The 26,426-nt window shown below is 44.3% G+C and overlaps 1 protein-coding gene across 2 annotated transcripts in view; it reads right to left on the bottom strand.

Annotated features, from left to right (window-relative positions):
• The window catches only part of LOC137447939 (vascular endothelial growth factor receptor kdr-like), a 153,283-nt gene that overhangs the window by 24,828 nt on the left and 102,029 nt on the right, over positions 1 to 26,426 (bottom strand). Inside the window, exons 13-24 of one of the 2 annotated variants that reach the window (XM_068151957.1) lie at positions 19,436 to 19,729; positions 17,754 to 17,900; positions 15,651 to 15,776; positions 15,433 to 15,539; positions 14,752 to 14,887; positions 13,232 to 13,336; positions 10,764 to 10,880; positions 6,976 to 7,064; positions 5,811 to 5,976; positions 4,606 to 4,703; positions 3,545 to 3,667; positions 3,332 to 3,443 (exon numbers count right to left, since the gene is read on the bottom strand). In XM_068151957.1, coding sequence (XP_068008058.1) covers positions 3,332 to 3,443; positions 3,545 to 3,667; positions 4,606 to 4,703; positions 5,811 to 5,976; positions 6,976 to 7,064; positions 10,764 to 10,880; positions 13,232 to 13,336; positions 14,752 to 14,887; positions 15,433 to 15,539; positions 15,651 to 15,776; positions 17,754 to 17,900; positions 19,436 to 19,729 — 1,620 coding nt within the window. The remainder of the gene's footprint in view (positions 1 to 3,331; positions 3,444 to 3,544; positions 3,668 to 4,605; positions 4,704 to 5,810; positions 5,977 to 6,975; positions 7,065 to 10,763; positions 10,881 to 13,231; positions 13,337 to 14,751; positions 14,888 to 15,432; positions 15,540 to 15,650; positions 15,777 to 17,753; positions 17,901 to 19,435; positions 19,730 to 26,426) is intronic. The other variant, XM_068151958.1, reaches the window with a different exon arrangement.

Raw genomic sequence — 26,426 nt, 5'->3', positions numbered from 1 at the left:
CTGGGTGAGGAGGGATGGAGAATTCCATTTAATCTCACAATCTGAGTGATTTTCCTTTGATTATACCACTGATTATATTAATGAGAGGAACTGCCTTGAAGTTGTTTGGGAGGTTTAGGTGGGACATAAAGATAAATGTCTTCCCCGACAGGATTCTAGCTGCAGAACAGGCTGGAACACCCAGGGCTGTGGTGGGGTCCTCATCCCTGGAGGGGTTTCAAAGCCGTGGAGATGTGGTGCTAAGGAATATGGTTTAGTGGTGACCTGGCAGTGCTGGCTTAACAATTGGACTTGAAAAGACTTTTAAGGTCATCTAGCCTAAATGATTCTAGGATTCTGTGGTGATGAGAGTACAGGGTAGGCAAAGAACAACAGTTTTTGATTGCAAGGTCTTTTGGTAGTTTATATTTTGACCAGTGCTGGCCTCTTACCAGCTGGCAGCAGCTCACATAAAAGCATGGAACTCTCCCTTTTCCACCTCCACTCAGTGTGGTGCTTCATCTGGACTATGTGATAAGCTGAATATCTTGGATTTGGGATGCTGAGACAGCTTGGGAGAAATGTAGACAGAAGCATATGGTATAAGGTCTACACATGATGCCCTCCTTAGGGGAAATCACTTCCAAAATGCTTAGAGATGTGGCATGTGTTGGATATGGTATCACTCTTTTGATCTTGGTTGGATTTTAGTAGGATAATAAGATGCTGACGTTATACTACCAGGCACTGCTTGTTTATATAATTATCTTTGATTGCTTTTTGAACATGTAAATTCCAGGAGAGACTGACATTCTGTAATGCACCATGGAACTGATTGCAAGATGTATTAAATGCTGCTGGTTTTACCTGAGGTGTGCTGACCCTATTTAAATAATTCAAAGCTCCATGCAAACTCAGTCCCAGATGGAAATTTAGTGCCTGGAGTGCTGATTTCCCTGTGCATCACCAAAATGGAGCCAGTCTAGAGGTAGCCTGAGAAGACCCATGTCCAAGCTGAGCTGTACATTTTTATTAATCACTTTGTTCCTTTTTTTAGAGGGTGCTAAGTCTGTGGGACCTGGTAAAATCAGCAGCTGTAAATGGCAGCCAAAACATACCCTGTAGCAACAACAAATAACTTTCAACCCTCTGGCTTTCAATGATCTGTAAAACTTTTATATAAGAGAGTTCAATCAGTGACACAAATCCTTAATTAAATATTTATTGTGTGAGTTGCAGATGTGAGTGGTGCCAAACCACAGGCATGCCTGGATGAGCTCTCTGAAAAACCATTTCAGAGAAAAGGGCTGCTTTTGAATCTGTGCCACAGCTTGAAGAGAGGCATTTGTCATCCACATCATAGTGAGGGCAGAGGCTGTGCTACGGATGGCAGCCCATGGGGTCACTTAGTGGATTCCTCTGAATTTAGAAGAGGATAGTCTATTGTTCCAAGGAAACACCTTCATTATGAAAAGAGACTATCTAAAATTAAAAGAAACCAGGTAAGCCATGCTTAAAAATAGAGATGAATTCCAGTGACTGTAACTGGAGTTTTATAAGACTTCAGTATTAAAGACCAGATGACCCGAAGTTCCCAGCTGCTAAACTCTGTCAGAACTTTGGGACTCATACAGAATTTGCCTATTGCACTGGTCCTTGCTGTTCCTCAGCATTGAGTTCCTTTGGTTCCTTGGAGATGCCAGGAGGAGACTGTGCTCTCTGAGTGTGTCTCTGCATGCTAATGCTAACACATCTTGGAACTAGATGATCCTTTAAGGTCCCTTCCAATGCAAACCATTCTGTGACTCTGCTAGAACTAGGGCATTGCTGGTGCTTCTCGAGCTTTCTTTCTGTGGTGTTTCAGAACTCAGGCAGCAGGTGATGCTATTCTAGAGCTGTGGAGCTTGCATACCAAAATGACTGAACTCTAGCTGAATAGGGCTCTGGAGAAAGTGAGAACTGCCACTTCTTTTAACTATTTGAGTGTGAACTTTGTGCTTTGTAAGCTTATATGAACTAGAGAAAAAAATCCAAATCAAGGATTTGGACTGAAATCAGATGGTGCTCTTTACAGCCAGCCCTAAAGAAAGATTAGGATAGAAATAGCTCCAGACTTTGCAGCCAGATCTGCATTTGGCATCTTGAGTCCCATCATTTAATTTCAACTGATCCATGAAGCAAAGATAGCAGGAGATTTGCTTTCGAATTCAGCAGCTTACAATGACAATGCTTCTTGTTTTCTTTTGTCTGTGAATGCTGATTCAAAAGCCAGAGCTGACATTCCTGAATTCCCACAGGAAAACAAAACTTGCCACTCTGGAAGGAGAATTTGAGAGTGGCAAAGTCCACCTGTCTGTAAGATTGTCTGTCTATGTTGCAGGGCTTTATCTGCTGGACAGTAACCAGATCTTAGCAAGGCTGAGAATTCTAACAGCCCCATGAGATGAAAACTATAGTACATGAAGAACTCTGACTATTCTCTCAAAAATGTTGTGGCTTGCAAATGATATGGCCAGACAGAGTGTGAATTCAACCTGCTTGCTGCTCAAATGACTTAGGCAGAGCTTGCACTGGTTCTCCTATCAACCTCCTGGCAGCCACTTTCTTACTTAAAAAAAATCTTACTTAGATTTAGTAGGGGAGATAATCAAGCTGGGATAAAATGTCATGTGGGCACACTCCCTTGTGTTCCATGGGCTGTCACCAGCAACATCAGACCACTGTCAAAGGCAACATAATCTTCTGCACCCTTTGAGCTGTTGTGGTTTCCTCAATCTGACTGTTTGGAGCAAAATGTGGCCTGACAGGGAATCTTCTTCCAAGCAGTATCTCATTCTGAGCAGCAGAGGCTTGCATTAGCTCAGTGCTCTGTTGGTTTCTGTTATCACAAATGTTAAGCCCAGGGGTTTGGATTTGACTTCCCTCCCTCCCCCCCCAAAATTTACTGTTTTGATATACTTTGGCAGTGGATTCTGACTGACTTCAGCCTCATCACATTATTTTACACCTGATCTGCACTGTGCACTTGTGCTAACTAGAAACATGGCACCATCTTCTCAGGGAATGAGAGGGGTTGGAAGGAACCTCTGCAGATCGTCTAGTCCAACCCCACTGCCAGAGCAGGTTACACAGGATGGTATCCGGATGGGTTTGGAATGATTCCAGAGGTGGAGACTCCACCATCTCTCTGGCCAGCCTGTTCCATCATTTGATAAAAGCTTTTCTTAGCAACAGAACTGTAAATTTTGGGGGGGGGGAGGGAAATGGTTTAAAACTTCAGTCAGAAGAGACTGAGCTGAGAAGCAAAATCACTGAAGAGATTTTTTTTTCTAACTCAAAGCAAGACACTTACCTAGAGAAAATATTTCCCATAGCAGCACTCCAAAAGACCACACATCGCTCTGGGTTGTGTAAATTTTGTCAAAAATAGCTTCTGGAGCCATCCATTTGAGTGGAAGCCTTGCCTAAGAATTCAAAAGACACAACACATGAACAGAACTGTTGTTACTGATCTGCCCGAGCTCCAGGGGAATAGAACCTCCTGACTGGCACTTCTTCCACTTACATCTCCTTTCCGTACGTAGTCAGGGTCCTTATAAATATCTCTGGCTAGCCCAAAGTCGCAGATCTTAACCACGTTGTTCTCTGAAAGAAGGATGTTCCTTGCTGCTAAATCCCGGTGAATGCACTGTGGAGGAATGAGGACAAACGAAATCAGAGGGTCTGCCTGGAAAACCAGCTCTTGCTAGAGCTGGAAGCACAAAAGCTGCTTTGAAAAATAAAAAGAAATGAACTTCTGTTGAGAGCAGGATAGAGAGGGAAAATGTGTGTGTGGATCTGCAAATATAATGACAAAAGAGAAAATAACCTGGGGAAGGAGCCAAGTTTTACAGTTTTCTGATTTTAGTATGTGAAATTACTTTCTCAGTTATGGGTAGGTGAGCATAGTGCCATCTTTCCAGTTAATTATTTTATGGAAGGGGTGGGAGGAGCGGTGGAAACAGCTGCAGCTCCATTTGCATGTGCAGTCCTATGAGTGCATGTGAGACTTGTGTAGTTGTGCTCATGGTCTCTATTTGCTGCCCAGGTAGCTGAACGCAAGCTCTCAGCTTTGTGCATCCTTTGGTTGAGAATGGTATTCCTTTTACTTAAACAGACATTGCACAGGCCACAAGTGTCATCTTTCTATATCTAAAAGAGGTGCTAACTTTGCTCCAGCAAAGTCTCCAGCATTGCTGACAAGAAAAATAAGTAGCTGGATACTCCCTCTTTGTTTTTCAGTAGTACTTCTGTTGACCATACTTGAGGGACCTTTATGAGAAACTTTTTTCTGCTTTTATTTATGAGGCAGTTCCATGAATTGCCTTACAATCTGTATTCACTTCTTCTGTCTAAACCCTCATGTTATAGATGCCAGTCCTTGTAGCCAAGAACATGATGGATATTCCTTCACAACTCCTTAACTGCTATTTATTGCTTAACCACCAGAGCTGACGTAATCTCCAACACTTTAATAGAAAAGCAAAAAGCAGACTACTCAGGCTCAAAGCTGTATTTGGATCTCTTCATATCAGATACTCATCATTCTGTGAAAGAAGTTCAGCCCTGATGTTTTAATGAGCTCACTTTTCGGGAGGCGAGAAACTCCATGCCTTTTGCCACTTGGAAGCTGTAGCAAATCAAATCCTCCAAAGTCAGGGGCCTCTTGTACAGATCCTCAGTATCTAGGAGAGATCATAGACATAGATGGAAAGACAGTAGAGTAACAGCTCCAAATGCTTCTGGCACTGGAGCCTCTTGCATTTTCATTACTCCTTTACTTGGCTCTACTAAGGCTACATCTGGAGTCCTGGGTCAAGGTCTGGGTTCCCCAGTTCAGGAGGGACAGGGAAGTACTGGCTAGAGTCCAGTGAAGGTTACAAAGATGCTGAAGGGCCTGAAGCATCTCTGTGAGGAGAAAAGGCTGAGGGAGTTTGGGCTGTTGAGTCTGGAGAAGAGCCAACTGAGAGGGGAATCTGATCAATGCTCAGCAAGAACTAAAGGTTGGGGGGCAGGAGGATGGGGCCAGACTCCTACTCAGTGGTGCCTAGTGACAGGACAAGGGGCAACAGGCACCAGCTGGAATCTAGGAGGGCTCCACCTGAATGCAAGGAAAAGCTTCCATGGTGTTAAGGTGCTGGAGCTTTGGAGCAGACTCTCCAGAGAGATTGTGGATTCTCCTTCTCTGGGGAGATTCCAAACCCAGCTGGCCATTGTGATCCTAGGTGAGCTGCTGTAGGTAACCCTGCTTTAGCAGGAGGGTTGGACTAGATGATCTCCAAGAAGTCCTTTCCAACCCCCACAATGCTGTGGTTCTGTGACCCCAGCCCTGCACTGGGTTATTCTTGTATCAAGTCTCTATTGGGAGTACAAACTTGATTTAGGAGCCACTGGTCTAGGGACAGGAGATCAGCTAATTAAAGCATCAATCATATCATTTAGTTACGGAGAAAGCAACATTTGGGGATAAAAATGATGGAGAATATTTACAGTGAGTGAGGAGACTGGGGACAGACTGACTCCATGAATCTCCTGGTAAAATATTGTGATTACCCTTTTTACTTGAGGGGAGCAGACTGAGAGGGGACATGCACATGCACTATTGGAAATCTCTTGTTGTGAGAAAATTGGAGTGGGACACAGGTGGGAGTGGAAAAAATAACCACCAACAACCTGCTTTCAGGAACATGTCAAGCTGCTGAGGTGTTAGTGTATGACAGTGTGCATGGCACTAGCCAAGTAACAAAAAATCTTTACAAGAAAATATCTGGGGTTGGGTAGGTTTCTTTTACCTTCTTCATCATCCTCTGAATCGCTGTAACTCTTGTCTTCAATAAATCCAGAGCTGGCAGAACTTCCTGTGCTGGCTACGCTCTCAAGGCGCCTCTTGATCAGTTCAGTCAAATCACTATTGGACTCATCCAGACTTTTCTCTGCTTGATCTGAGTTTTCCTGGGACTAGAAATAACATAAAACTGATTTTTAGCTTTGAATGGTGCTGTGCCTAGGGATTCAAAATTTGTTACAGAATGGCATATGGAGCAAGTGTCCTCTGCAGATGAGCTCAGAACATGATGTTCTCTGAGGAGAACTACCAAAGCCTGATTTCCCATTTTTTAATACAGAATTATGATTCTATAACCTTCCTTTTACTGAGAGCAATATTCCACCACAAAAAAAAACCAACAAACATCTGGAAGCTGGCTGGAAGAGAGTGATAGATGAGCAGAGAGATATTGTAACTTTCTATCTCTTGTTTGCTTTGGAAACCATGCTAACAATCACTGATGTATGTGTGACAGGTGCTGAAATGCATCTCTCACCCTGTCCTGGGGAGTGAGACAAATCCAGTCCCTGCACTTCATGAAAACAATGGTGAGAAAAGATGTTTGGAGTGACTCTACCAGGAAAGTCTCTTTCTCTTACAAAAAGTGCCTTATGTACTTTTGTGCTTTTACACAATAGCTGTTATAATAATAATAATATTAATAATGGAGCCACCTGTGAAAGAATCATGGGGTGGTTTCTGTTACTGGCAGGGCTTAGACCAGAGAATCACAGGATGCTAGGGGTTTGAAGGGAGGGCTGGAGATTGAGTCCAACCCTCACACAGGTTCTCCCAGAGCAGCTTGCAGAGGATGGCCTCCAGGTGGGCTTTCAGTGTCTCCAGTCATGGAGACTACACTATCTGTCTGGGCAGTCTGCTCTAGTACTCTGTCACCCTTATATTAAAGAAGTTTCTCCTCATGTTTTGATGTTCAGGTTTGTGCTCACTACACTGGGCACTACTGAAACAAGACTGCTTCAGTGTTCCACCACTGTGCTGAGAAAATAAAGTGCCTTCATAAACACCAAACTGCCCAAGGGCCAATGCAGGAAGAAAATTCAACCTGTGGTTAGTGCTTGTTAATTTTCTGCCTTGGGAGGAGGAGAACTGGGCATTTATTTTTGTTTTACCTTGTAGGCAATGAAATCTCCTCGTTTTCCTCTTAGATAGTTGGACAGGTTGCCATATTTGCAGTATTCCACTATGACCATTAAAGGACCTGAAAAGACAGTGAAAGTCAAATGAGTTTTGAAGCACCTCAAAGCACTTAATACCCACTGATCCTCACAAATCCCCTTTGCAATAAGGAAGTGCTGTCGCTCTTGTTGTCTGGATGAGAAAATGAGACAGAGGGGTGATGCTGCAGTAGGTAAGGACAGAAGACAACACAGTGCTGAATCTTTGTCCCCCCCATTAGATGGTGATAGTTGGCATTTATTCCTTATTTATAAACAGGAAAATCTGGAATGATGAGCAAGAATATACAGTCCTGTCTGCTGTTAAGGTTGTCTTACTCTATGCAGAGATCCAGAGTCTGCAACAGTCTTCATTTTTCTTTTCTGCCTATGCAATTGTTTGTTTTGTGTGGAGCTGATACCACTGGGAACAATAAAATGCAGATTCAAAGAGCTGTAGAATTGTTTTGATTGGATAAGACCTGTAAGGTTGTTGAGTCCAACCAATGACCCAGCACTGCCAGATCACTACTAAACCATGGCCCACAGCACCACCTCTCCATGGCTTTCAAACCTCTTCAGGAAGGGTGGCTCCACCATTGCCCTGGGCAGTCTGGGCCAGGTCTTGACAGCCATTTTGATGAAGAATTTTTTTTATTATGTACAGCTTAAATCTCTCCTGAGGCAAACTGAGGCTATTTCCTCTTCTCCTTTCTCTCTTTTTTTTTGGCAGAAGGGACCAACACCCACCTTGTTCCAACCTTCTTTCAGGGAGTTGTAGAGAGCCAGAAAGTCTCCCCTCATTCTCCTTTTCTTCAGGCTTAACAACCCCATTTCCCTCAAGTGCTCTTCAGAAGTATTGTGCTCTAGACCCTCCACCAGCTTTTGTTGCTCTCTTTTGGACCTGCTTGAGCACCTCAATGTCCTTCTTGTAGTGAGTGGCCCAAAACTGACCCCAGTGTTCAAGGTGGCCTCACCATTACCCAGTGCACAGGGATTATACAGCTCTAACCCAAAAGTTGCAGAAACATATAGTCTGAAGTTTTTGAGAGCCTGGGAAGTCCTACCAATTTCTTCCTTTCTTTTTTTTTGTGTGCAGACTCCTCTAGAGTTCAGTGCAATTGCTGCTTTTACACAATTATGCATATTTTGAAAATCTGCTTGAAAATGCTTTTATGTTTCAGTGTGGGCTATTAGGGAAAAGCTACATTCTCTGCCTTTAGCATAATCACTGCTCTTTGTAACCATCATAATGGAAGAGGTGAAATTGTGGGGCTAGGATGCATATAAACGTGTATTTGCAATCTTAAGCAACCAGTCTTTCATGTCTAGAATCCTTTTTCTGCCTTGAAGCTCTATACTTCAGAATTAGGAGTCTGAACTTCAAAGGAAAATTGCTGAGAGTTGCTCTTGGCCATTTGGGAAGGAGGCAGCTCTAAAGAGCGCTTCTGGCTGTCTCAGAAATGCACATACAGGCTTGGACTGCACTCTGCCTGCTTGGGCCAGTCTGACACATCCTATATTGACTGGAAAGGCTGAGAGCAGGGCTGTGAGGGAGAGCAGAGGGCTTTAGGAGGGAAGAGTGAACTTTGGACATCCTGGTTACTACTTCTTGGAAGCAGGTCACCACTTTAAAAGGAAGATGGGGAATTTTAGCAATAATAACCAGTGGATTGTGACAATAACATAAGGGCAAGTGTGGAGTCCTGCACCTGGGGAGGAACAACTCCCTGCAACAGTACAGGATAAGACCTGATCTGCTGGAAAGCAGCTCTGCAGAGGAGGACCTGGGAATGCTGGTTGACGAGTAGTTCACCACGAGTCAGCAATGTTCCCTAACTGCCAAGAATGCCTGTGGTGTCCTGGGGTGCATGAGGAAGTGTGTGGCTAGCAGATCAAGGAAGTTTCTCCTCTCCTACTCGGCCCTAATGAGGCCACATCTGGAATACTGGGTCCAGTTCTGGGCTCACCAGTTCAAGAGAGACTGGGATCTACTGCTGCCTATCAGGACTTAAAGGGCCAAATCAAAAAGCTGGAAACAGATTTTTGGGCAGGGCAGGGGGTGATGGTTTGAGCTAAAAGACAGGGATTTAGACTGAAGAGAAGGAAGAAATGTTTGACACTGAGGGTGGTGAGACCTTGTCTCAGGTTCCCCAGAGGGGTGGGAGATGTCCCATCCCTGGAACTGTTGTGGGTCAGGTTGTTTCTGGCTCTGAGCAATCTCTTGTACTTTCAGATGTCCCTGCTCAGTGTAGGGATTTTGGCATAGATGATCTGTAAAGGTCCTTCCAAGCCCATATCATCCTATGACTCTGTGAGAAGCAATCAGATCAGGATGGAGCAGGCTAGAGAACAGGAAACAGAGGGATCCTGGTGACAAAAAGTTCCTCAGAGGTTGGGCAATCACAGTACTTGATCAGTTACTGAGGTGGGTTTTATTACACAGCTAGAACTCTGTGGCTGAATTAGCATTTTGGTTAAGAACCTTTGCCCTCTTAGTAATGCCACCATGTTTTTAGGTGCCTTTTTGTATTAAACCACCTCATTAACCTGACAGGAGACTCAGCAGCATCCATAATGTTTCTTTCCTTCTCCTCATAGTCTCAAGCTAAAGGTCACTTGTTATGCATCTGAAAACCTTCCAGCTAAAGCTGGTCATTCTCCTATACAAGCTTTTGGGGTCTGCAGTGCTACAACAACTTCTGTGAGTGCTCTGCCCATGGCTCCCAGTTTACAGCAGCAGCTGTGCCTACTGGTTACTGATTGCTCCTCCAGGGACTGGGAGTCTCTTGCTGGAGGGCAGATTTCTTCCCTGGCATCCTATCAGATCTACCTCACTGGAGTTTTCTTTCCCCCCTCCCCATGACTGGAGAACTGCATGTTCCTTGGGAAGGTGATAGCTTTAGAGTCTCAGATGACAACAGATGTGTGCACCTCTCTCTTTCCTCTTAATTTATTTTACTCTGGTTTTGTGTTGGTTTTTTTTTTTTGTCAGCTCTCCTAAATCTATCCTTTGGGGATTGTTTTGAAGGTTCATTGTGAGCAGCTAAGAGGCATCTCTGAGAGTTGTTACCCTCAAGTTAAAGTAACAGATAAGAATGCTTTTTATGGAAGAATGGGAAGGGATGTTTTAGTGACAAATGTCTAAGATTTATGGAGTCCTTTGTGCAAGTCTGCACTTTGGAACAGATTCTTTGTATGATCTACAGCCAGTTGGGCCAGCTCAGTACCTTGGAAATTCATGCTGTTGCTCTATTCAGCTTTGGGCTGCTCAGGCTTCCTGTATACTACATTAAATTGCCTTTGTTTGCCTGGTAAGGGTGAAGTGCTTGGGCAAGAAGGAGGCCTCAAGTAGCTAAGTGCTCAGCCTGGTGCATCCTCTTGATAAGGCAGGGAAGAAGAAGGGGAAGAACCTTTGACGTGATCAGGAGTGCCTATGTGCATCTAATTGCAATTAAAGATTCTACCTCACTTCAGTCCATAGTCCCTTTGGAAAACGAGCTTACAAAGGATAGAGAAAGAGAAAATAGAGAAGTGACTTCACTGACTGGGAGAAGACATTCAGAAACCATTGATGAGATGTGGCCATGTTCTGCAGTAGCAGAAGTTCTCCTATAAGCAGAGAGGTAGAAATATTTGTGCCTATGTTAAGTGAATGTGCATGAGACTTGGACTCTGCCACCGATTACGTCCAAACACCAAAGGGTTTCTTCTTTGCTCTTTATTTAGTGAGGACCTCTCACCTCCAGCTTTGGTGCAGGCTCCCAGCAGGTTAACTACATTCAGATGATGTCCGATGTGGATGAGGATCTTCAGTTCAGACATCAAAGCCTTGCATTCGTTAGTAGTTGCACATTCTGCTTAAGATAAACAGGAAAAAAATCATCTTTACACAACAGGATATTTTTGACAGGACCCAGCAAGATCCTGTTTGTACTTGGAAACACAACCCACCCAGGTTACTTGCACTATCTTTGCTTTTCAGAACCTTCAACAGATAATAATTTATCCGTTTCATTGTCTGGTGACCTTTATGGAGTGGGATAGCACTTTATCTTTTGGGTGACTCTTCCTTTCTCTAGCATGTGTTATGGAGGGTTACTGTCCCATAGGAGAACTTTCCCCTTAAATCAGCTTTTGTAAGGACTGGATTTTGCAAGCTCAGCAGAGGAACAACCAACCACTCCAACAACAGTAGACAGAAGAACATGTCTTTCTATTTCTGATGGTGATGTGCAGTTTAGGACTACTTCTTTACAATACCTCAGAATATATTTTTCCACAGTACTGAGCAACTCTCCACTTCAGGTGAAGGAGGAATCCAACACATCTATAAATTTGGTCCCAAAATGTACTTGAGAATGCACAGCATTCCTTAATCTCAGCCCTGTGAGACCTTATTGACCCACAGAATACAGACAGTGGAGCAGAGGGACCATAGTTATGTGTGAACTATGAGCCTGACGCTTGGTGAAGCACTTGCTTATGCTGTAGTTTCATTCTATTTTGCTGCCAAAGGTAGAGAAGGCACTCTCAGACCAGAACATTGCTCAGATGCTGGCTTGTATCCTTCTAAAACTCTCATGATGCATTTCCACAAGAGGAGCTGCATTCTGTTTCCTCTGGATTTACCTTTCTATAGTGTAGGATTTCAATAGGAAGAAACAGTTATATAACAGGTTTTGGTGTGACAGATGTAACCTCTTCATCTGCTTGTAGAACTCTCCATAAACAAATCTTTCACCAATTTGTGTCATGCAGAAGGAGCTGTTCCAAGCCCAAGTTTTCTTCTGTCAGCAGTGTTTGTAGATGGGTGTGGAGATGGGGGTTATTGCTCCTGATTTACCCTGGCATGAGCTGGAACATATCTAAAATCTAACCAGACCAGCCTCAGGGGTGTTTCAGATGGTCTTGCACATCAAGTTTTAGCCTTCATCCCGGAACTGATACCAGCCCGCTTCATGGAAATGACAGATAATGCTACGGTTACCAAAATGCAGACATCTCCAGAGCCTTCCTTGTTCCCCACCCCAAATGGGTTGACTCACGCTAGGGAATCTGCTTTATTCAGGAAGATGACAAGCTATGGACCTGTTAGTTGAGGAGGGACATGTCAGAGCATGAGGTTGCTGACTCCACTGAGACAGGAAGGTGTAAAATGACAGAGGAACTATTGAATATTTTGCTGAATATGTGCAGGCAGGCTAGAGTTCACATGAGGATCATGTTGGGAAGCACAGCGTGGGGGTGGATGAAAACCCAGAGCTATCTGGGGTGGTAAATTTTGGATGGAGAAGGAAATGTGTCTGAATAGGGGCCTTCAAGGACACTTTGGGGACCTGGAGATGAGCATGGAACAGAAGAAAGAACAGCAGAAGAGAAGATGATCTGAAGATCTACTGACTAACACAGAGAAAAGAGACTAGGTTTGGAGGAAGTCCAAAGAGGTGATGAAATGATACTGGTGACATTTCAGAGAAGTGGGAAGTAGAGGAGAGGCAGCCAGCCGTGGGAGCCAAATATTGTGACAGAAGTTGTTGAATCATGGCATTGTGAGGGTTAATAGTGTCATGCAGGAGTGATGCAGAGCAGTGTGGGCTATGGAAAGCCATCCAGTGAGCATGGACTGTACCTCTGACAAAAATCTAAGGTTTAAAGCCTCCAGCCAAAGCAGTCAGTGTCCTGGCTGGTGTGTTTATTTATAAACTGTATGCAGAAGTTTGGTATTTCAATATAGTGTGAAAGGAGAGGCTCCAGGTTCTCCCCTTCCCCACTACCAAATGGGAAAAGTTTTCCTTAATTCCAATAATTGCAAGCAAGTTGTCTCTAATTCACTCCCTCGACATTGCTTCATTTTTTTCAACCCCTTGAACTGTTCTACATCTGGAAGGGCTGCGATTGAAGGCTCAGATCCAATTTCAGCCTATCTAATGTAATTACATTCTGTAATCTGTTTCCCTCCTAACCCCATGGACCTGGAAGCTGTTTCCCTCCTCTAGGAATACCAGACTTAATCAGCAGCACAGCACGGAGCCCGCTTGTCATTTCCTACCCGTTACCATCCACTGCATAATGACTAATTGCTCCCATATGACACACCCACTCCCCAACACAATGAACTTGGGACTGGTTTGGGAGCTCAGAACTGGAAACCTCATCGACCACAGGTTCCCTGAGGAGTCTAGGGAGAATCTCAGAGGGATGTATGTACCTTTAAGCATTTTTACGGCAACTGTTTTGCAGGTTGAAGATTTATCAATGCCAAAAGCAGACGCCTCCACCACCTTCCCAAAAGCACCATGACCCAGTGTTTTACCTAGAGAAGCAAGAGTCAAGAATGAGCCAAAGGGGACTTATGATAGTCTGCATCAGATAAGAGGGAGACATGCACTCTGAGCTCTGCAAGACACACAAGACTCCAGTGCCCAGGCATGACGTAGACCAAGAGTCAAGAGCAGCCTGTGTCACATATGTGCAGCCTATGGATATAAAGGGTGGGATTTATATCCATAGGGCTTCATGCAATACAGTAGGTGACAGAACAGAGTGGAGTAACTACATCTGCATTCAGAAGGCAAGGCTTAAGAGTAAAAAGCATTCCATACAGTTGTCCTGCAGCCCAGGCAGTTGGAGTTTGGGTAAATACAGAATTGTGGAACCTTGATCTCACATGAATCGTGGTCATGGAGATAGCTACCTAAAGCACTCAGGTGTCAGAATACATTAACTCTTCAGTTACTGACATTTATTTGACATAAAAGCTATACTAAATGGGATCACAATCCATCTTTATTTTCCCTTTCCCTTGAATTTTCATGTGTGTTTCCTAGTGTGCTCTGAGGGCTCTGGCCCACAGTGTGGTAGACTACACTGACCATCATGGTCTGCCTTTTGGTTCTGCTGCTTTGACTCATCCTGCCATCATGTAATTTTTCATTCTTTTTGTCTGTCTTCCCCCTCCTTCTGTTTTCCAGCTAAAGCACTAAGAGCACACAGTACAGATTTATTTCCTGCACTCATCACTGCATGCAGATGTTACTGTGCTCCTCTGCAAGCACAACTTGCTTTGTACATTGTCTTGCTCCATCATCTGGTGAGCTGAGCTGTTGAGTGAGATCTGGCTCATTTTTTTCATGATAGCTCTTTACATCTCAATGCCAAGTTCAAGTGATTGATAAGGGATTGATGAATTGATAGGTTTCCTCAAAATAAATTCACTGAAAGACTGTCACCTTTCAGATTGACTTCTCTTTCCTTTTTCCTTTGTTGATGTGAAACCATTCTTTTGTCAGGGACAGTACCTGGAGGTACCTTTCTTCCCTGTCAAGAGTTTGGCTTCACATCTCCAAGAAAGATAAAGAGATGGTAGCTATTTTGAGCAAGACAGCATAGAATCATAAAATGCACTGTGTTGGAAAAGACTTCTAGATGTCATCTAGTCCAACCCCCCTGCAGAAAGCAGGGACATCCCCAACTAGAAGTTGCTCAGAGACCCACCAAGCCTGACCTTGAATGTCTCAAGGGATGGGGGCTCCATCTTTTCCTTTCTTCCCAAATCCCTTATTTCACTTGCTATTAGAGATGATCCTGATTTCTGGGACTCACTGCCAATTCTCACCTAGGACAGGGACTAAATGATAGGCTGTCTTTTGGGTTGCACAATGGATCCACTGAAGTTGAGGAGAGTTAGAAATCATCACTCCTTACAGCAAGAATACCCAAACCACTCACCCAGCCGCAGCCTGTCTCTTGGGAACTCCCATTTGCTGCTGTCATAGGGAAGTCTGTCGCACTGCTCATCAAGAGGCATCTCCTCTGGATCCATGATAATTGAAAGGTATCCTGTTTTAATGTCTGTGGCATCAGGCTAAAAACAGGGTGTGGAGAAATTATAGAATCATAGCATGGTGGGGGTTGCCCAGGATCAGAATGCCCAAGTAGGTTTGGAATCTCTCCTTGGAAGGATGTTCCACAACCTGTCTGGGCAGCCTGCTTCAGGGTTCCAGCACCCTCACACCAAATAAGTTTCTCCTTAAGTTAAAAGGAAATATCCTGTGCTTTAGTTTGTATCCCTTGCCCCTTGTCCTGTCACTGGGCACCACTGAAATGGGATCAGACTCTCTTGCCTCCCACCCTTTAGCTCTTGTTGAGCATTGAGAAGATCCCTTCTCAGGCTGCTCTTCTCCAGTCTAAACAGCCCCAGGAGTCTTAGCCCTTCCTTCTTACAGAGATGCTCCAGTCCTGTCAGCATCTTTGTAACCTCTGCTGGACCCTCTCCAGTTGTTCCCTGTCTCTCTTGGTCTGGGGAGCCCAGAACTACGCATCTGTCCTAAACATTCAGCCCTAAACTCTGATACCACTATAAGCTGGATCCAATCCCAGACCCTTTGTGCAATGTGGAAGCTCTCTTACTTTTCTCAGTTTCCGAATGAAGAGGGTCAGAAGAAGCCAGAAGAGGGTAGCAGCTAGGCCAGTGCAGACCAGAATGATAACTTCAATGTTGGATTTCTCCTCAGAACCTGTGGGTTAAACACACAATGATATTTTAAATGCAGCCAAAGCCCATGACTGAACGATAGTACTCCCCAGTCCAACACAATACGTGGATTTTGCCTTAGCTTGGATCTCACCTTGGATTTTGATGAAGGCTGACGTGCTGTCTTGGCCCATGTCATTGGATGCCTTGCATTCATAGAGCCCTTCATCATCCTTTTTCACTCGCTCGATGACCAGGGTGTTGTTTTCCATGGAGATTCCTGTTGTAGGAGATTTTGGTTACCTGCTTATAAATGCTGCTTGGAAACATACAACTCAGTCACCTCCCATCTGTGCAGACCTGGTCTGCATTGTTGGTAGGAGGTATTTTAATACCATGCTCCTCACTGTTGTCTGGTAATAACCTTTCCCTGATCTTGCTTTTCTCCTCAATACCTGTGTAAATTCTTTGGAAATCATATAGCCAACAGCAAATGTGGCTTTTAATTTGTTATGAGCAGCCAGTGTCTGAGGAAACTCCCATGGCAGTTAGTGAAGAGAGGTTTTCTGATAGTTTAGCTGCCCTGTAAAACAGGGAACTCAGTGAAACTATTGGAGAAACTGATGTTTTGGAGGCCGTGGGTATCAGTGGAAGTTCTACACGTGGAACATGGAGATCGGGTTATGCACATCCCTGGAAAAATCTTTTCATGAAGCAATCAGGCAGCTAAAGGCTAGAGGTGGAGTGGGAAGAGGAAGTTTGCCTTGATATGATCTGTGTGAGGCTTTTCTTCATTTAATTTTCCTGATTAGTTTTCCACATTTAATTTTTCCTGATTTGTGGCACAAAACTACTGAGAGTTCATCTGTAAAACTAAGGACATGTTTGGGACAGAAATAGGGAAAGGGGTCAGGCTGGGAACCTGAAAGGGAGAGACTTTTTGAGTTTCTGGGTGTTTTGCTGATGAATCCTGTTGTTGTTAACAAGAGTACAGCACGTAACTTGCCATGCACCATGCTGAAATATTTACCCTGAGGTGTCTTTTCCCAATCTTTTATTTATGTTTCCAGGGCTTGGATGAGTTACATGCTTGTCCCTCTAGAATTATTTATAAAATTTCAGTAGCTATAAAGAGTTTCTCTCAGAACACTCTGATCTGAATTATGGATGATCCTAGATTTCCTACCTAGTCCAAGATGCAAAATTAAAGTCACAGGACCAGCTACTGTCTTGGGATTCTCCATGATTTATAGGAGATGTCAGGACAGAATGCCGAGAAGAAACTCCAGGCTCAGGTAAGGGAGCCCATGCTACCTGTGGTAGCACTGTACCCCAGAGTTCCAGCATGGTAGGGTTGGAAAGGACCTCTGGGGATCATCCAGTCCAATCTCCGTGCTAAAGCAGGGTCACCCACAGCAGCTTGCCCAGGATCATGATATCCAGGTGGGTTTGGAATCTCTCCAGAGAAGAAGGTTCCACAACTTCTCTGGGCAGCCTGCTGTAGGGTTCCAGCACCCTTACAGCAAAGAAGTTTCTCCTCATGTTAATGTTCATTGTCTCTCTTGAAGTGAGGAGCCCAGAATTAGACACAATACACATTAGGGCTCAGGAAGAGGAGAATTTTCTTCAACCTGTTGGTCACAATCTTCTTAAGCACCCCAGGAGACTTTTGGCCTTACCAGTTGAGTTGTGAGAATGCTCTCATCACTGTGTTGTGGAGGATAGAGCATGCACAGTGTACCATGGCATGCCCTGGACCCTGCTGTCAGGTGACAGCCCACAGTGTGCTGCAGTAGATTCTGCTCAGACCCCAAGGGTGTGCAATGGTTCAGGCTGGTGTTTCCAGCCAAGCAGGTACACTCTGTCTCACTGGAACACGGGCTGTTGTCTCTCACATGCAGGCTGAGCAGCAGCAAGCTGTGCTCCTCGATTTCCTAATGCTATGCTAATTTATGCAGACTATCTGCCTGCGTGCAGACACTAATGCTGCCACCAGCTCAAAGCAAGCTGCATAAGCAGGTGTTGGGTTGCAACCAGTTGGCAGCTTTGACCTCAAGATTCCAAGCTGGAGACTACTCTGGTGGTCTGATATATTTGGCTTTGTGTATATGCTCCTGAGGTTGTGTGTTCCGTCCTGACTTGGTCATGCTCATGGTAGCCATGGAGTTAGAGGTCCTATGCTGGTGGTGAACCTGAAAGTCCATTATGCTTTGTTAGGTACAGTATCACAGCATGCTGGGGAAGCAGCCACGCTCACCTGATGCTGCTGAAATGGGGTAGCCATTCTTCTTCCACGTGATCTGAGGGTCTGGTGTTCCGCTGACTTTGCACTCCAGCACGATCTTGCCACTGATGTTAACCTCCAGATCTGTGAGGTTTTGTATCACATATGGTGCTGCCTTTGCTGCAGGCACAAAGAAAACAAGTACACAATGAGGTTTCGGAAAACACTTTCTGCCTGCTTCTCTCCTATGGCCTCCTGCATGGCCCTGACCTTCTGTTTGGCCTTTCTGGGCTGGAAGTGACAAAGGTTTGGATGATGAGTTGTAGCAAAAATCCTACAAAAGATTATGGGAAGTGGGTGAGGTAGTTTGGCTTATTTTCAAAGTGGCTAAGCTTAGGTTTGCTCTCAGCTCAAACCTCCTTGAGTTTCTCATCCTCTGAAGAAAACAGAGAATAGTGAGTGGGCAGAGCAAATGCAGAGTGAATGCAAAAAAGAAAGGAGGAGGCAAAGAGGAAAGATATCTAAGGATTTCATGTCCTCCATCATGAGTGCAGTTACCTACTTACTACAAAGCAAGTTAACCTTCTCTTTATCTTCGTTTATAAAAGGTACAGGGAAGCAGTGAATAAAATCCCAAGCACAGCATTAAAAATACATCAAACCTGCAGCAGGATGGTAGCTGGGGGGTGTCAGTACATTTAAAAGACCTTATTAGTGCAGGAGAAGGGGGGTTGGTTTGGAGGGACGTTTCCATGCACGTGCTCTAGCAGAATTGCCTCTCTGACATGTGCAGGACAAACAGCAGACCCCAGTTCCCCCATGCATCTATTCCCGGTTTAGCCGTGTTTCTCCCATAGCTGTCACGAGTAGGTGTCTGTGTAGGTGGGAATTTGACTAAATGAATAAAAATATCTGCCAGGGGAGAGGAAAGCTCATTGCTTCAGTAACAGAGTACAGAGGAAGCCCAGTGCCTCCACGGCAGATGATGCTGACAGGTGGCTCTGGTACAGGCTGTGGGGACAAGCCAAACCACCAGCACTCCCTAATGCCAGGGTGAGATTCTTTCCCTTCCTCCACACTCCAGGAAGAGGCAGGTGCTCATACCATTTCCTAAAATAAATCTCCTCCCACTCAGGTGGGAGCTGTGTGAGCCACAGCTGTGGTGAGAGCAGCTTTTCCTCATGCATGTGCCTGTGCTGAGCAGGAGTCATAGAATGGTTTGGGTTGGAAAGGACCTTAAAGACCATCTAGTTCCAACCCTCCGCCAGGGACAGGGATGCCTACTAGACCGGGTTGCTCAAGGCTCCATCCAGCCTGGCTTTGAGCACTTCCATATGCATGGCTGAGTGTCATACACTTACAGTAATGTGACAAAAGCCCCAAAATAGAGCTCAAAGTTTGTATTAGGATTGTCCCTAATCAATTGGAAAGAAGGAATTTCAGGCATTGGAATATATTGTCCAGGCAGGTGGTAGAGTCTCCATCCATGGAGGTGTTCATGAATTGTGTGGACATGGCTCTTTGGGACATGGTTTATTGCTCATGGTGGTCTTGGATTGATGGTTCAACTCAATGGTCTTAGAGGTCTTTTCCAAGTGAAATGATTCTATGATTCTAAATGCTGGGGACCTGCTTTGAGAGACTTCCAAGGCAGCAGCAGATGCCCAGCATTTCTGTTCCGGTATCACCTCGTTTTTCCCTGTGGCAGCACCTACCTCTGACATGGAGCTGGGTGGTCTGCTCAAGTGTGTCAGTGCTGTTGTGCTGATTCTGGGCTCTGCACTTGTAGAGGCCGCTCTGTTCCTTGGTGACATTAGTCATGACCAGCGTCAAAGAAATGGAATAGTTGTCACTTTTCTTGATCACCGAGTCACTGAGAGCCATCTCCGAGGAAGGGTAGTACCAGGCCAGGTGGCTGTAGATGTACTTGGAGGCCCTGCAGGTCAGCTGAACATCGTTCCCCACTATGGTGGTGACTTGTGGGTCTGTTTGCAACCCGAACGGCACATCTAGGGGAAAGGAAAAACATGTTTGCAATTAAGACATAACTGAGAAGATTTTTCCCTGCCTGTTTGCATCTTGATGGTCAAATTTCAAAGCCCAGCCAGTTTTAATGAGACCCATGTTTGCATGTTCAACCAGACACTGGTGCTTGCAAATGAGGGAAGTGAATGTGCCTCTTGTGTCCTCTTGCTGATCTGTGGTCATTTGGCCCTCAGCATTCTAATCATTATCTTTTCAAGTAATTAAAGTTTATATATAGACATAGTTAATGGACTAAGAGATTTTAATCAAGAGAGACTGCTATCCAGGTAGACAAATGTGTTGGGGAGCTCTTCCCATCTGCAATCAGTGCCTGGAAGCATAATTGCATAATAAAGAAACCTCATCCTATTTCTTAATTTAGAAAATTGATATTAGGAAAAAAATCTTTACTGCAAGAGAGTTCAGGCATTGGAACAGGCTGCCCAGGGAGGTGGTGGAGTCACCATCCCTGGGGGTGTTCAAGAAACGTGTGGACATGGCACTTTGGCACATGGTTTAATGGCCATGGCAGCCTTACGTTGAAGATTGGACTCAGTGGCCTCAGAGGACTCTGCCAACCAAAACAATTGTGTGATTCTATGAGTTGAATGTCCTTCCCCACTGAAGAGCCTTCGTAGTTCTCCCTTCTTTCAGCTATGCCAATATATATTTTCATCACATGGTGGATGTTTACTGATCACTGAACGGATTAACTGATCTAATGATGGATATGTCCTGAGGCCTTTATGTTTAGCAGCGAAATACTTAGCGACACAAGCCCAACCTATCCGCAAGAGAGTAAGCTGTTTCTTGCTGTATTTTTAGTAACTTTTCACTCCAGAAAAAAAAGGAAAAGAAAAATCAATTTCCCTGTAGTGGCAAACTGAATCAATTTGAAAACAAGAAAAAAATGTTTCTGAGTAGAATGCCAGAGCATGGCCTGCAGACACATTCCTACAGTTGCATTAGTCACCAGAGACCTCCAATTAAATTGTGTCTGAAAGATTTTCTTTCCCCTTTTTATTCTATTATTTTCAGTGACCTATCCACCCAGCAGACTTGAATGAAAGTGCATGGATGACCTGGAATTATTCTCCTGTCTGCTAGGTCAGGGTTTGCAACTGGATGAGGATTATGAGGAATTCTTCTGAAATTGTACTGGGACACTTTTGGAGGACTTGCTCTGGGTTATCCTTTGGACATCAACACTACATGCAGTAAAATCTGACAGGTTGTTGCTTCAGTACCACGCTGCTTTCTCAAAGCAATAATCACAGAATAACAGAATCACAGCATGGTTTGTGTTGGAACAGGCCTTATAGCTCATCTAGTTCCAATCCCAATGCCAGTCGCAATGATATTTTACACTAGACCAGGCTGCTCAAGGCCCCATCCAACCTGGCCTTGACCACTTCCAATGAGGGGACATCCATGACCTCCCTGGGCAACCTGTTCCAGAGTCTCACCACCCTCACTATAAAGAATTTCTTTCTAACATCCAGTCTATAAGTCCCCTCTTCCTGCTCAAAGCCATCCTCCCTTGTCCTATCACTACAAGATGCTTCCTTGATGGTAAGCTGCTTTCACAAATAATAAGATTCTTTCTCAAGCTTGTATGAAATAGATGGTACTTTGAGAAGGACAAAAGTTAGAGCAGCAAGTTTGCATTGCACTTGCCATCTGACAAATTCCACATGGGATCTGGAATTTGGCCAGGGGCTCACACTGCCAACTCTTGCAAAAGCTCTGCTGAAGCTCTGGTTGAACATAACTAGTGAGGCTGGTGAAATAACCAATCTGCCTTGTAATAAACCATATATTATATAAAATAGAGAGCCCTGAAGGAGCTTTCAGATATGATTAAAAGCCTCTCTTCTTCACAAGTCATCTGGAATAGAACCAATAAGCTTTGCTTCATGGTTTTTAAAGACCAGCACCAGAATCTCTCCAAAAGAGAGGAGACCCCTCAGGCCACAGCTGGGAAAATTGTTTTCTTTCCTTTTCATGAAATTTCAGTTTATGCAGTATTTTGCTAGGCTCAGTTGCTCCCTTTCTTGCTTGGTGCCAGCTGTATGCTCAAACTGACTTGTGTAATACATCCATTCTTCACATCTCATGTCCTGTGGTTCCAACATGTCAAGATGATGCTTATCAAAACCAGGGTAAAGTCTGAGGCCAGCAGAACTCTCTAAATAGGAGCAATTAAGGTCCAGGGAAAACACTGGGATATGGCATAAGCAGCATCTCAGCATCTCCCCTGAATCTGTCAAAATGACTTTTTACAAGGTCTGGTAGTGATAAGATGAGGGGGAATGGCTTTAGGCTGGAAGAGAGAAGACATAAACTGGATATTAGAAAGAAATTCTTTGCAGTGAGTGTGGTGAGACACTGGAACTGGTTGCCCAGGGAGGTCGTGGATGTCCCCTCATGGGAAGTGGTCAAGGCCAGATTGGATGTGGCCTTGAGCAATCTGGTTTAGTGGAAGGTGTCCCTGTCCATGGCAGGGGCATTTCAAGTAGATGATATTTAAGTTCTCTTCCAACCCAAACAGTTAATTCTATAAAATCAAAAATAGGAGAAAAAGGTCCGTATTCATAGTTTCTTATCAAAACATTTGCTGTTTGCTCCAGCAAGTGTTGTAGTCTTAAATGACATGGATCTTTGGTTAGGCACAGTTCTTCACTGAGCCTAATGATCTGGGAGACATGAGATCTCCTTCAGCCTGAATTATCCTGTGCTGAGTCTTAGTGAAAGTGTAAGGGGATTCCAGGTGAGCAATGAGGTGGAATTTAGTCACATTACCTGGAATAAACCAGAGTAAATCCCAACAAATTCAGAGGGCAAGCTAAACCTTGGCCTTAGGCAGTTAGCCATTTGCCCTTTGCCTCTCAAGAAGCCTTTTCTTCTGGAGAATTTTCCTCTTACAACTTTTGTCATTTCTTTTGCAGGATGAGTTTCCTTGAATGTTTGTAGAAAAGCCCACCCCAGGGGAATACAAAGGCTTTTGGAATGAGGCACTTTTGACAGTGGCAACATGGGCTGGAGTGCCCAGAGATACGTAGCCCTCAGTGGTACCAAGGGGCAAACAGGACAAATTGGAACCAAGGAGGTTCCATCTGAACAGGAGGAGAAACTTCTTTGCTGTGAGGGTGCTGGGGCCCTGGGGCAGGCTGCCCAGAGAGGCTGTGGAGTTTCCTTCTCTGGTGAGGTTCTAAATGTGTGGCCATTGTGATTCTGTGCAACCTGCTGTGGGTTCCCTGCTTTAGCCCAGAGGTCACTTCCAACCCTCACCATTACGGGGTTCTGTGATCAAGGTGTGGGTCAGTCTCTTCTTCCTAGTACCAGGTGTTAGAAGGAGAAGAAACGGACTGAAATTGTGCCAAGGCAGGTTTAAGTTGGATATTAGGTAAAATTTCTTTCCTGAAAGGATTGGAACAGGCTGCCCAGGGAGGTAGTAGAATTGCTTTCCCTGGAGATCTTCAAGAAAGTGTGGACATGGCGATTTGGGACATGTTTTAATGGTCATGGTGGTCTTAGATTGATGGTTGGACTCGAGCCAAACCAATTCTGTGATTCAATGAAATTCCAAATGAATTTGTGCTGATTTCCAAGCCCTAAATTGTGAAGGATGCTGGATAATGTTGCCTTGCTGCTGGACCTGATCAGTGCAGGGCTTTTTTCTACCAACTTAACATTCTGGAAGCAGTGCCTGGGTTGTTTTTCTTATCATTTCTCCTACTAGCATTTTTTACTTAGCATTTTGAATATTTTTAGCTGGAACCTGTGCTATTCTCTTCCATCTTGTTAGCCTTTCATGAAACTCCTTCAGCTCTAATAGAATATTCATTGATTTACATTACAGAGAAAGCAAAGAGAGGAGAGGTAAAGCATTTCTTGCTCTCATCTTTCTTTTCTCCTCCTACCTGGATTATCTGGGGAGTAACTGCAGCTTTGAGAGCACATTATAAGTCAGTTCATCTCTTAGACTGCTTTGCTTACACAATCTTGAACCTGAGCAGTCATTAACTTCCCCTCTCTGAACAGATACAGTGTTTTATAAGACTCCTAATAAGTTGGCTAAAAGAATGCACCATGGGGCCTTTTCTCTTTTATCAGCAGTCACCAAACATTTGTCTTTCCTATTGGATTACAGTGTGGTAGCTGCAAATTTCTCTCTGGACTGTGGGGGATTCCATGGCAAAATAGGGAAAGGAGCCATTGGGGGAAGGTAAAAAGTCAGCATAAATCAAAAGCAAGTCTGGCTCCATTTGTATTTACAAGGAATTAATTGGTTTTAATTTCCTGTGCTTTGCACAATAATATGTGTAATTCAAAACTCCTGCTCCTTCCCAAATTCCATCCCTGTGCCTGTCAGGACTTGGGAGGGGGTTGCCATCAGGCACAGGCATGTAGGGAGAGTGAGAAAAAGAAAGACTGAACCCTATCAGCTGCAATGGCACTGTGCTTCTCATAAATCCTGTGAACACATCGAGAATAAGCAAATGGAGATGGCAGAAGCTGTAGAACAGCCCAGTTCATACATTGTTCTAGTGTCTGATAGGAGATTTTTATCTCCTGAATGAAATATAATATTTTCTTTCTGGTAGAAATCTTTAACTCTGTTTTTCTGTGTTTTTTTTTTCTGCAACCTGATAAGCCCTTAAAAAAGAAGGTTTTGTTATTATTTGTTATTCTTACCATCATTCATTTATATTCAAGGAACATTCAGAGGTTTCCTAGGGGTGGGAACTCATTTTGCTGTATGTACTGCACTCATACAAAGGCTAGAATTTGATTTACTGTGCACCTACAGTAATATATAGTTGCCCTTTCCAAGGTGCAGAGCAGAGATTAGGAGGTAAATAATACTTGTTCATGGCAGAGAACACCTCCAGGAGACATCAGGTCAGCTTTTCACTGCACTAAAGAAGGTTGCAGTCTGCCTTGTGTGCCCTTCGGTAGTGAACAATGATATGAGGCAGCTCTGAGCATCTGATGGCTCGCCCACATTGCCTCTTCCCAAGACAAAATAGTCTTCTGACTTAAATGGAAACACTGGTGTCAAAACTGGGGTAGGCAAGATGAACAGGAGACAAATGTTTGTTTCTGCAAGGAACAGTAAAAAGGATTTACAGAAAACAATGGTGGAAGAGGACTGCTACTGCATTGCTGTGGAAGCTTCTGCTGTCATGAACAGCTTTGGGAGAGCTTCACTGTGACACTGACAGTCAGGACATCTCCAGAAATTGCTCAGAGAGGCTTCAGGCTGTCACTGAATTACAATTTCCCATCACGTTGAATCCCTTATATGGTTTGGTTTCACTGTGACCTCCAAGCCCTGTTGACCCTTCCCTGAAATGCATTCTGCTGGAAAAGAAATTACTTAAAAATAGACACCAGTGCTATTTCTGGTGTCTGTGGGAGTTTTTGTGGGGGCTCTGTAGTGGAAGAACAAAATGGCTGTTGACATTATTCCATTGGGATAAACACATTTTTTCCTGACATGCCTGTGGTGGTGATGAAAACCCTAGCCTGAAGAAAGGCATGGGCCCCAAAAGCAGGTGCAGACAGAGTAACACCTGAGGAAGTTTCCCTGTAACCCTGTGTCCTGACAAAACATTTCAGCCCTGACCTGGTGGAATAGCTTTTTGAAGGAAGAAGAGAGTTGAGCCTCTCTAGCATCTACAGATTTCTTACCAGTGAGAAGTTAATTGAGCTCAATTCAACTCAAAATGCTTGAAAGCAGCTTGGGATCCACCAACATGTTTGTTGATGAGAAACAATAGGAGAACAGGTCTTGAATGACTTACTGAATTAGAGGTGGGGTCCCACAACTGGCTGCTGTTTTGCAGAGAACAGAGCACTGTGAAGTGCTACAAACATTTGCTAGACCTTGTTCTAAAGGCCAACACACCATTTGTGTGCTCTCAATATCAGCTTAGCCTTTATCTCCACTTTCGTGTTCGTGAAATGAATCAGCCTTGCAATGGCAAAGTGGCCTTAACCTTTTGGACTTCCCCTTTTTGGTACCTCACAAACAGTTCCTGAACGTCCCTCCAACATAAAGACTAGAGGCATCTCCTGGTGGGAGTAACCTAGCAGTCTGTTAGCCCTCTCCAAGTGCAGTCAGTAGAAGACAGTCCTCCTTTTTCATCTGTGAAACAGACCTGCAGCAGCAGCTCTTCTAGCAGCCTGACCACTAGCTGGAGTAATAAGCATTACTCAGCAGAAGACCATCATGGAAAGACACTCAGCAGCAGGTCACTCTGCTGCTATTTTACTGCAGCAACATGCCCTACTTTAGACTCAGGAGGGCCACATTTAGAAAGATTTCATTTCTTTCTGATCCATAAACACCACTATTTTTAAACACAGCACTTAAAAAAGCCAGTCCTGCTCGTTCAGCATCTGCCTCTTCCCAGAATGGCATGGACTCAATCTTTTCTTCACAAGCAGGGATTTTTCTGCTTTGCCAAGCCCTAGTCACTCTATTTTCATAGAATCATGGAATGGTTTGGGTGGGAAGGAGCCTTTAAAACTCCTGCAGTCTGCAGGGACATCTGCAACTAGAGCAGGTTGCTCAGAGCCCCATCAAGCCTGACCTGGAAGGTCTTCAGGGAGGGGACTGCCATCATACCCCTGGGCAACCTGTTCAGTGTTCTACTACCCTCACAGTAAAGA

The sequence above is a fragment of the Melanerpes formicivorus genome, unplaced genomic scaffold, assembly GCF_026170545.1.
Source record: "Melanerpes formicivorus ecotype bairdi unplaced genomic scaffold, bMelFor1.0.p_v2 SCAF_22, whole genome shotgun sequence".
Lineage (NCBI taxonomy): Eukaryota > Metazoa > Chordata > Aves > Piciformes > Picidae > Melanerpes > Melanerpes formicivorus.
This window is presented reverse-complemented; position numbering and strand designations above follow the sequence as displayed.